The 12,104-nt window shown below is 43.0% G+C and overlaps 1 protein-coding gene across 1 annotated transcript; it reads left to right on the top strand.

The window, feature by feature from the left end:
* The first annotated feature begins 3,261 nt into the window (after positions 1-3,261).
* LOC308321505 (uncharacterized protein) lies at positions 3,262-11,732 on the top strand. The gene is made up of 4 exons (XM_080772436.1): positions 3,262-3,518; positions 5,220-5,276; positions 8,048-8,224; positions 11,597-11,732. The coding sequence occupies exons 1-4, from the start codon at positions 3,287-3,289 to the stop codon at positions 11,626-11,628; spliced, it is 498 nt and encodes a 165-aa protein (XP_080628562.1). The 5' UTR covers positions 3,262-3,286; the 3' UTR covers positions 11,629-11,732.
* Positions 11,733-12,104: the final 372 nt, after the last annotated feature.

A 12,104-nucleotide genomic window follows, 5' to 3' on the forward strand; every position in this document is an offset into this window, starting at 1 on the left:
CGAACGACAACGCACCGAGTGCACTGACTGAATAAACGAACGACAAGAGAGCACACCAGTGCGTTCAGGGCGCATTTCCGAATGCACCCGAAATGTAAATGCTATTGCATTATATTTTCACTTAAATGCGTTCAATATCTGAAAGTTAAAAAGCATTTATCTTATTTCATTTGAATTGTCTAAATTGCATTGCAATGATCTTTTATTTTTAATTGTGTGATAGAATGAGCACATCTGATACGGGCGCGTTCGGAAATGCGCACCGGGAATGTGGTCAGTTTGTTGAGTGTGGTGGGCGGTGACATATCACAGAGTGCGTTCAGTGTGCCTAATTTACATTGCATTACATGAATCACACCGGACAACCTCAGCTTCAGGGTAGGGTCGCTCAGTGGACAACCTCAGCTTCAGGGTTAGGGTCGCTCAGTGGACAACCCCAGCTTCAGGGTAGGGTCGCTCAGTGGACAACCCCAGCTTCAGGGTAGGGTCGCTCAGTGGACAACCCCAGCTTCAGGGTAGGGTCGCTCAGTGGACAACCCCAGCTTCAGGGTAGGGTCGCTCAGTGCGGGCACTCGGCACACCCGGTGTGCAGCCCACTGGATTTCCGAACGACAACGCACCGAGTGCACTGAATAAACGAACGACAAGAGAGCACACCAGTGCGTTCAGGGCGCATTTCCGAACGCGCCCGTAAATGCTATTGCATTTTAGATTTATTTTTGTCTCATGAAATGTGTTAATGACCTGAAGATGAAAAAAGCATTTATCTTATTTCAATTGACTTTTAGTATTTGCCATTTCATTAGAATTTTGGCAGCTTCATGCGTCCATATTATTTTAGATTCTGTCCTTTCTTTTGCAAACTGTTAATTATAAGGTTCCATCCTGGAGGCCAATCTTTCCGGTGATAAAATGGCCACCAACGTAATCAAAAAAGTCAATCAAAGAACAAGATTCCTTTACAGGATCTCCTCACTGGTCAACAAAAACACCTTGAAGACCTTAACAGGAGCCCTCGTATAAGTTTTCTTTGACTATGCATCCACCTCGTGGTACCACAGCACCTCAAAGGCCCTTAAAACAAGGCTCCAGACCTCCCAAAACAAACTGGTCAGGCTCCTACTTGGCCTCACCCCCCGAACCCACCTCACCCCTACCCACTTTGACAGGCTGGGATGGCTTAGGGTCGACGACAGAGTACAGCATCTTGCAATGGGTCTGGTCCACAAGATTCGATACACCACCAAGATACCCATGTACCGTCCTGTCTAAATACTTCCTTAATGTAAACGAAGTCCACACCCACAGCACCAGAGGGAGTGCAACAAACCATGTACAACCCAGATTCGGCACAAACAAGGGACTAAATTATTTTCGCTCCTATGCCACCAAAATGTGGAATGCCCTACCAACAGTCATTAAGACATGTGAATCCCTTGACTCCTTCAAAACCGCCCTCAAAGGGCACCTACGGACGGCTGCAATTCGAAACTGGCCTCTGTAAAATCCCCCCTTTTCCCCTCACTGTATATGTATCCAACAATCCATGTTTTAATGCTAATGGATGACACTGTCATCCTGGCAACATCAAAGGAAAGGCTGACTGAAAAACTGAAATATCTGGAGGAATATTGTGATGAATATGGCATGCTTGTTAATGAAAGTAAAACCAAATTTATGGCTATATCGGGATCTGATGAAGACAGGCAACCTATTCAGCTTGCTTCCCTTACAGTGAAGCATTGTGACAGTTATACATATCTTGGAGCCATCTTCACTGCTGATGGAAATGCCCGAAACTCACTTGCCCTACATGCAAAGGAGAAGACAAAGCACCTAAACAAACTGATTATCTTCCTGACCACCAACTATGATGCTCCATTTTGTGTAAAACGTAAGGTTTTTGAGGCTGCTTTCTCATCAGCTATATTGTATGGGTGTGAGGCTTGGTTGAAAATCCCCTTAAAGTCTGTTGAAACTCTATACATGGCTGGAGTGAAATCCCTACTTGGGGTGAGGGTTACTACCCCTAACTTAACCTGCCTGTTAGAAGCACGACTGCCTTCAATGCAAGCTTTGGTGAGAGAAAAGCAAGCCAGGTTCTTCACCAACATACAGCAGCGGAATGGCATGCTTGATGACCCCTTGTGGTATGTTCTTCAATTGCTGAAAAATGAGAACCAAGTCATGTATTCTCATTTATCTGAGATAATGGAAAAACAAGATCATATTGAGAGTGACCGAAGGGACATGATTCATAAATTACAATCCAAAGAGGGAACAAGATATAAGACATGCCAAGCCATCAACCCAGATCTATCTGTTCACCCACTCTATACCAGCACCAGCAGTACACCTTACATTGAGGACTATTTGAGGATAACCTTTACACGGTTTCGGTTGTCCGCTCATAGACTGCGTGTGGAAATGGGAAGATGGAGCCGCATACCACCTGAACAGCGGTTTTGCCAATGTGAGACTAGTATACAAAACGAACAGCACATACTGGTTTGTCCCCTCACACAAGATATCAGAGAGAAATATGGACATGAGGGTATTGATTTGAGCTCACTCTTTGTGGGCACTAACAGAGAGACTTTGCATATGCTACATGCCTGCCTGTCACTTGTGGAGCAATAGAAAGCTCCTGTTGTAAAGGGTTTCTGTATTGTGTATTGTATATTTTAATGTATTGTACCTTTTTTAAGTTTTTGATTCATTTTTATTATTGTTTGGACCCAATGTTTTATACATTTGTGTCAATAAAGTAACTAACTAACTAACTAACTATCCTTTCCCTTTTTGCTTTCTACATGATGAATTCCTGTTCTGTTCTTTAACTACATAGAAGTGTCTATTTGTATGTCTCTAAATGTTTTGATGAATTGAACAATGTGGACCCTGTTGTAAACAAGTGTAATGCTTAATTGGGTCGTCCACTCACAGTTAACAGTCTCTGTATTGAGTTTGTGCTTAAAATGTACTGTAATTCTACAAACTGTTAATAAATATTTCAATCAATCAATCAATAAGTATTCCATCCGTCCGTCCAGTTACACACCTCCTCCACCAGGGGGCGAATGGCAGCTCTTTGCATTGAGCAAAACGGTCTGGAGGATCCTTTGCTGCGCATGCGCTCGAAACAATTCAGCCGGAACTAGAATTCATTCTAGAGCCGGAAGCGGAAGTAAGTGTGTGTTTTAAGGTTTTAGGGGCTGCGGGCGGCAGCGCGGCTGTTGTTGCTGTGACAACAAAGGAGCTCAAATGTCTCATAAAACGAGTTAAAATGTCTCTTAAAGAAGGTAAAACGCGTCACATGGAGTCTGTACGGCTGGAGATAAATGGACACATGACATCGGTGGGAGAGCAGATATTGTGTGTTGTTTTGGACAAACACACAACAAGCTGCGACGATGGTCGGCTCAGAGTGTTTGTGTTGGAGCGCCTCAGCGCGGCCGCACACTTCATGTGCAGCCTCTTCGAGAGAGAGATGGAGGCACCCCTTCACACAGGTTTGTGTGTGTGCGTGCGTAAAATTATAGCTTCACCTAATGCAGCCCGCAGGTTAATATTGGAATACCATTGATTTCAGCTGTTGCAATTCCACACATGCAAAGTGCAAACATGATCCGCTTTAATTACTTCAGTCTATATTTATTTATAACCGCTCCTATCCAGCAGAATAACAAACGAGCCTCCAACTGATATCTCGAGGTTGTTTATTTCCCCAAGACAACGTGAAAAACTGCAACGCAAAACATAACAATATCCTTTTAAACACAATGAAACATGAATGTCCTTGTTGTCAGTCAATCATGATGTCCGTATTATATATAATCAAACACAATGAGATGTACACAAACAATTAAACGATCGACAGATCGAATTACAACACTGTTTACAAACAAAGAAAACAACAACATGTAACATACCGTGTGCGCCTTCTGCAGATTATTTTAGGAGAGCGACGTTATCTTCTCTTATATTCTTTATTTAAGGACACTCTTTTTAGACGTGGGAAGACTTGCGCCACTGAAACTTGTTCTGACTGAGTTCAGCTCACACAGGTGCTGCCTCACTCTAATCACAGGGCTCTGCTCCTGCATGCCCTTCTAGGTCATAATGAACAGCAATAAAAGACCAGGCACCACACAGCATGCAAATACAATATGTACCCAAATAAACATATTATACATTTTCAAAAAGGTAAGCAATAAAATAGAAATGGTGTAAGCAGTTGTTTTACACCTATCTAACATTTGTACGTGCCTATCCTAAGTGTATCATCTGTAGCAGGAAATAGAACGGGGAATTATTTCCGGAAATCTGCTATTTCTAAACGGCTGAAGTATATAAAGGTCTAAAGTGGTTAAACAGATTTTGATCCTCTATTGATTTAGCTGGGGACCCCCCCGGAACCCCCTCAAGTGTTCCCCCCACGGTGTTCCCGGACCCCAACTTGAGAACCACTGTTATAGGGAATATATCTGTCTCAAGCTATTTGACTTGCTCTATATGGGCAACTTTGAAGATGGAGAGGGCCACTATATATATTTCCACACTCACTCCAGATGGGCCACATTGCATATCACTGTTGTAGCAAAAATAGTCGATCTACAAGCTCAAAACGCGCTGCACTGCGACGCGTTTTGAGCTTTTAGATCGGCTATTTTTGCTATTATTTGTATTTAAATCCTGAATATTTTTTTTAGCTGTTTTTCAATTGGAGTCCTGAAAAGTTAAATGTTTTATTTAATTTCAAGTGCCTTTCAAATGCTATTAATTATAGCAATGCTAACTTTATAAACTAAACAAATACATTGGACATTAAAAATAGACAATAATATTTGTATTAATACTAATTAAACAACTCGTTCAGACTGAAGTAATTAAAGTGGGTCATGTTTTCAAATCATCAGAATTCTTAACCTGAGGCAGAGACTAAATGTTTTTATAATCGTCGTGGGGGCCCGCCCCCCAATAAAAAGTTGTTTTTTTGTGTGGTCCGCGGACCCCCGGGGGTTCAAAGATGGGTCGTTAATTAAGTTCGATGTTTTCATTTGAGTGTAAAATGGAACCAAATCGACACAAAAAGGTTCATTTGGTTAAACTTTTTACACCCCAAGTGGACTTGTCCTTATTTTTTAGCTGGGGTCAATAAGCTTTACATTGCATGAGGTTTATGCAAATGCCGTTTGTTTTTGTTTTGGTGAACATAGGTGGCGGAATTGGCGAAAAAAAGAAGAAAGAAATAAAGAAAGGAAAGCAGAAGACAGGTGAGAAAGAAAAAAAAGAAAACATTACTATTACTTCTACATGTATGTGAATATTGCTGCTAAAAACAATACATTCTTCATTGTTTCACCTGAAGATGGAGTGCCTCAATGATTGTTTGATCTGGGTTAGACCAAGCAATAATTTCCCCCCCACACACATTTGATTGATTGGGGCCCATGACTCCAGGGGGCCTCTACTCCAGGGGCCCGGGACTCCAGGGGCCCTGCGGCTCCAGGGGCCCGGGACTCCAGGGGCCCTGCGGCTCCAGGGGCCCGGCACTCCAGGGGCCCAGGACTCCAGGGGCCCGGGACTCCAGGGGCCTGGGACTCCAGGGGCCCGGGACTCCAGGCGCAAGCCCAGCCGGTTGCATTGTTATTGTATTATGTTAATATTCTATAGTTATAGCCTATTCTATAGTTTACCTCAGTGATTTTAAATTAATCTCAAAGATACCCAGTTTGTCAAGTTGGTTCCATGTGTATACTGTAACGGTTTCCTCAGTAGCTTATTTGGGGTGCCAGGCAGGCGTGACAATATACAGACGGAAATATATCAGTTCAATTCAAATAAAACAAAACGATCCTCTTCAATTTGCAATGTTAATAGGAAATATCCTCATTCTGTTTAATGGGGAGCAAACTCCTCTTGCTCTCAGTTAAGTACAGGCCTTTTTCCCCCCCATATTATGGAGTTGGGTTACCTGTATGTTCCTTAGGTGAATATGGTTAACTCAAAACGGGCAAATCCAAGAGAATCCTGAAGGACAACTCCCGCTCCAAACAATTCACTCCTCAGCTCCAATTCTCCCTGGATTCCGAAACGCAGTGGGGCTTGAAGATCCTCAGTTAGTGAATTATATACTGTAGTTTGTTTAGGTAGTTTGCTCCAACTTGAGCTACTTAAAGGATAAAATAAAACACCGGGTAAAGAATGTTGAGTTGAATGCTGGACTATACTGTCATGAAGAGCTGCTGCCAGCATACAAACAAACTTCTTCCAACCTGATGTGTGTGTGTGTGTGTGTGTGTGTGTGTGTGTGTGTGTGTGTGTGTGTGTGTGTGTGTCGCATGTATATAATGTCAAACTAAATCACCGCCCCCCTTTTTTGCTTGATTGATTGAAGTATTTATTAACAGTTTGCAGAATTACAGTACATTTCAAGCACAACTCGATACAAAACTGTGACTGGACGACCCAATAAACCATTACACTTGTGTACAAGAGGGTCCACCTTGTTAAAATCATCAAAACAAATATACACTTCTATTTAGCCAAACAACAACAGGAATTCATCATAAAGGAGGTAAAAAATGGAAAAGAAGAGATGCGGAGACAGGATGGGTCCCTAGAACTACACTCAATACCAGGAATAGCACTATACACCCTTCCATTTCTCAGCCAAGAGTCTCGGAAGAAGATCAAAATAAATAATATATGGATTAAACATGTATGTACAAATACAAATTTGGGTTTCAGTGCAAAAACAGCTAAAGATAGCCACGGTTCTATCAAGAGCCATGACTATTGTAGAGAACACAGAATTTATTCCATCATAGATATGGGGTTAGTAAGGTAACATGCCATTGGTCCGACCTCCCGTTTGTCCGACCTCCCATTGGTCATTACTATCCCTATCTCTAACCCTAACCTAAACCTAACCGCAAGCACGGGAGCAGTGCATGTTCGGACTAACGGGACTTCGGATCTATGGGCAGTTCCCGTTAGTAAGGGGGCGAGTCTGACCATATTAGAATAAATATGGGGTTAGAAATGGGGCGAGTCAGACTGCGCTGTTGGAACAATGCACACCCATTTTGCAACCTGGTGATTTAGTGAGCTCGGAGTCGTAGATCAGCTGTTGCACCGAAGCTAGTGCATCGCAGCCACTTGGGAAGACTTTCTCTCTGGGTGTGGGGATGCCTTTCTCCAACTGAATGTCTCAAAAACCAAGGAGATGTTTTTTTTTTATTGATTGATTATTTTATTAGACAATAACAAATGCAAAACAGTACATGGTATACAGTCAAAGCACATTTATCCAAAAAGGATATAGCACCGAAAAAAAGACCTTGCGGTCTTGTTTCCATTCGGGTCCCATGCATTCATTCACGTCACAATGTTGACAGTAATCGAGATACCTCAAAAACATAAACTATTTACCAATACCAAAAAAAAATCTAAATACAAATAAATCACTCGGAGGGGGGTATGGGGAGGTTGGGCAGTCATCTTCTCTCCTTTTGACCCGCAAACATTGATAGGTGATTTTTCAGACCGGTTTTAAAGGAAGCCAGTGATTTGTTTGTTTTGAGGGAATAATGTGTGTAGACTAGAATATGTGTAGACTTTAGGAACTTTTGAACAGAAAGCTCACAATATTAAATATAACGGTATTTAAGTTAAAGCTGACTTGCCTAAGCCTGCAGCGCAGACACCCTGTTACATGTATTGTACAGAATGGACAAAATTATTATACAGTTTTCAATACAGAATGAGATCATATCGACATCGGTAATATCGGCCATAACGGCAATTAATTATATCGGATATCGATATCGGCAAAAATGTCTCATCGGCACTAACCCTAATTATTGTAATGGGTACCCAAGCATGTTTGGTGCGGTACCCAACCCTATGTGGTAGTGGGACGGACAGGATGGACTGCTTTGTTGGATCTGCTGTGTTTTAAATGACTCAACCGATAAATATCTGGCAACCCTGTGGAAAATTATCAATTAATCAATTACAAATTTATTTATTTTTCCCCTAGACGTCCTCGCCTCCACAAAGGAGGTTCCTGATGAACACCAGGAGAGGAGATCCAGTCTGCTCCAGGAGGAACCACAACCTCCACACATTAAAGAGGAACAGGAGGAGGCTGATGTGGAGGCTGATGTGTCACCATTGACATCACTGGACTGGGAGACGAGCTGTGACACTCTATCAGGTAAATGAAATAAAATATCACTTCATCGATTCTAATCTAACAAGTGACATGTTGTGACCTTGTAGATCTGCTATTTTTGCCAAGTATGAAATAGGGCTTTTTTAAAGTGTTTAATGTAGCCTAGAACAAGGAAGGAATAAAAAGAGAAGACACATTTGTTGTCCTTTTTTAAAGGAGCATTCGGTGATTCGTGTGATTTGGAACACAAACCGGTCCGCCCCGGTAACAAGATGTGCACATGCACACGCTCTACAGTGGGGGGGAAGTGCAACAGGCCAACAGCACGTGTACCAAGGCCCGCCCCCACTCGATCATGATTGGAGGAAGACCCCTTTCATCCTGATTGGATGAAGGCTTTCCCACCCGCCACCAAAACCAAAACTAGCGTTTGTTTTACCCCAGGGGCTCACTGGGGACAGGGAGGAACTCCTTATATGGTCAGCACACTATAGTAGGGAGGATTATCCAAAAAAAAGGGAAAAAAGTGATATTTGAATTAAGTTAAATCACTGAATATACCTTTAATAAGGGTGTTTCTCTGCCCCACCCTTCTCCCATTGTTACTTGCGCAAGCAGAGCGCGCAAGTAATTCGTCCAACGCTTCGATGCGTATGTCGCCGTTCGATGTGTGTGCGCCGTGCCAGCGTATGACGTAATGACTACTTGTGCTTGATATGGCAGTGGTGTCAGATTACATACATGTATACATAGGGGCATTACCTTTAATCCTCCCGACACTAAAACATATCGTCATTACGTCACCATCGAAAACCAATTACACCCTGGCATTGGGTCCTTTAATCCACATCTTTATTACGTCATCACTGAGAGCTAGTCGTACCAGTTATAACCTGACGTCATATGCTGCTACGATACATACGCATCAAACGGGGCATACGCAGTGACGGATTAACCCCTCTCAAGGCCCTGGCGCTTCACCAAAATCAAAAGGCCCCTACTGATTCAGCCAATTAATTAATTAATTAATTAACATGCATAGCGCATATCCACTGCTGCCTGCGCTGCCCGCAGACACACAAGACACATCAGGCACTGCCGCACTGGGAACAGCCTTTCCAACTTCAGTCTGCTAGTGCTAAACTATCTGCAATTTCCCCGAAAAATAATTAGCCTATATCTACAAGCTCCATTAGCAGGCAGCAGCATGTTTTGTCTAAATTGTCTTTGTGGCCAACAAAATAATAGCTACATTTGCAAACAGTGCTGTTGACCATGTTGTTACATATGGTCCATATAACATGTGTGCACCAACAGACAATGCCAATATGCTATATTAACATTAGAACGTTTTAAAGACAGATTAATTATTGACGACAATGCAACCCGTGTCCAACGTCACTGAAAACTTTCATAATGGCAATTAAATTAATTTACTCGAGTGCTGAAATCGTGAAATGGACACACTTTTGCGCAAAACTTCATATTTACCCTGCTCTAATAATTAAAGCAGGGTAAATATGAAGTTTTGCGCCAAGGACCTCTTTACATAGGCTGTATGTTATTGTCGCAATTTGGTCCGTCTGAGATCTGAGTGAGGGGGCCTTCCTGAGTGAGGGGGCTTCTGACGGCGTCGCTTACTCGCTTCCCCTCTGTCAGAGGTGGAAGCGACGCGCAGCCGTCGGAAACCCCCCCAAACCGACTGCCCCCCCCCTCCAGAAAACTGCTACAGAAACTGTCAGACGAAGACCAAAAACACTAGCGGGGGTTCCTATGTTGCGTTATATTTTTCGAAAGAAGCAACAGCTGTACCTATAGTCTCGTACCGGGCCCTGCAAGCTTCGGGCCCTGGCGCTTAAGCTCCACCTAGTTCCATTGTTAGTCCGGCTCTGGGCATACGCAAAGTAACCACATTATACCACTAATCAACTTACAAATTACATATACATAGCTGACATTTGACAGTTTGTAGCGGTCAATAGTACTTGCGCGCTCTGCTTGCGCACTAGTAGGCCATAAATGGCCTACTTGTGTGCAACAAGCAAGTAGGCACTCTACAGAGTGCAGTTCTAGTTACTTGCGCAAGCAGAGCATGCAAGTAATGTTATCAGTCAGGTGTCCCTTAGCAGCATATGATATGACGTCATATGCTTGCACGGTACATACGGAAGCAGACCGTGCAGGTGTGTTTTCCGTCATGCTACGAAGCGTATGTCCCATGATGTGATGAAGATATGTACCAATGCCAGGGTATAATTGGTTTACGATGGTGACGTAATGATGATATGTTTCAGTGTCGGCTGGATTAAAAGGGACATACGCATCAAACCACATTATACCACTAACCAACTCACAAATTACATATATAGACACATACATATATAGATATATGCGCATATGACGTGATGAAGATATGTACCACTGCCAGGGTATATTGGTTATCGATGGTGACGTAACGATGACATGTTTCAGTGTCGGGTGGACTAAAGGTAATGTACCTATGTATACATGTATGTAATCTGACACCAATGCCACGAGTAAGACACGCAAACGCGGGAAGCGAACGCAGATCGTAAATTGCAATAACAATTCACCATGACTCAGCCATAACCATATAAGGAGTCCCCAAAGCAGCTATACGTCCAAATATGGAGTGTGTTGCATCAATGACAAACAAATCACTCAGCTCCATATATGGGCACAAAGGGGGGACACACACACGGACACACAGACACACAGACATGATCTGCTAGGTCTCATAGTAAGTGCTCACTGCGTTCGCAATAACAGGCATAAGTAATCATTACCATACTTCAAAATACTACTTTTTGTCCTCTAAAAGCAAGGTACGTAGCACATGGCTAAACCTAATAATTCAATATTGCAAACGTTCTTTCACAGAGAGGCTGAGATTTTAAAGCTTGTCTACAGTACTTGCACGCTCTGCTTGCGCACTAGTAGGCCATCTTGTGTGCAACAAGCAAGTATAGGCACTCGACAGAGTGCAGTTCTAGTTTATATTGTTTAGTTTCCAAGATGGCCGCAGCACCAGGAGGGGGTGGGGCAGAGGTGAGCGGGCGGGGTCGACATATGCCCTTACTGGGCTGCATTCAAGACACTTGCCTTGTGTCTGACACCTGACTTGCGTCTGAACACAGCTTTGATGGACGTCTTCTGCCACACATGTTGAGCTTTACTTTCTGACTTTCCTTTCTTTTATTTTATTTTTTAAATATAATTGTTGTTTTCCCCTGGTGTTTACATCAGGATGGGGACAAATATTTTAGCACTTATAACAACTATAGTGACTCCTCCTCCCAACTGAACAGGACATGGTAAACGTCTTCTACAGTTATATATGATTTGATTACGTGGTATAATGAAAGGTCTTTCTACTGGTGTTTTCCCACAGAGCAGCACCACAGGGAGAGCTCTACGGTATCTAGAGAGATGGCCTCCAAAAGACATTCAACGTTGTCAGAGGAACAGCCAGAGGTGGACCGGAGACGTGGACTGTTTGATGTGAAGATGAGACCTGTAGTGAAGTTGCGCAGGATAGGTATGTATTTTATTTACTGTGGTTTTAGACCTGTGGTATAAAGAACGAGAACGCAAGTCCATAAAAACACACTCAGTAGGCTACTTAAAGATCTGGTGAGACAGACACACACAGACACACACACACACATACATCCCCGCTCCAACCCCACTCTGCGATCGATTTCTTTCGCACACCGGTCGCTCAGATCCCTCCGCTCAGTAGCAAATAAGGATGACAAAATATTATAAGTATTATTCTTTGTGTGCAGCCACGTGTCTGAAACACGGAGAAAACACACACACGTGCATGGAGTGCACGCTGCGCAGCCGTCTAAAGACCAGACCACACCAACGATTCGAGATGCAACAAAACCGTTTTAAA

This window comes from Protomyctophum bolini, assembly GCF_963924005.1.
Source record: "Protomyctophum bolini genome assembly, chromosome: 9".
NCBI classification, from domain to species: domain Eukaryota; kingdom Metazoa; phylum Chordata; class Actinopteri; order Myctophiformes; family Myctophidae; genus Protomyctophum; species Protomyctophum bolini.

Excerpts from the sequence above, each read along its gene's own strand:
- LOC308321505 (XM_080772436.1), top strand. The coding sequence starts at position 3,287 with ATGTCTCTTAAAGAAGGTAAAACGCGTCACATGGAGTCTGTACGGCTG. Across the intron at positions 5,277-8,047 it reads GAAAGGAAAGCAGAAGACAG|ACGTCCTCGCCTCCACAAAG; the intron begins GTGAGAAAGAAA and ends TTTTTCCCCTAG. Across the intron at positions 8,225-11,596 it reads GAGCTGTGACACTCTATCAG|CAGCACCACAGGGAGAGCTC; the intron begins GTAAATGAAATA and ends TTTCCCACAGAG.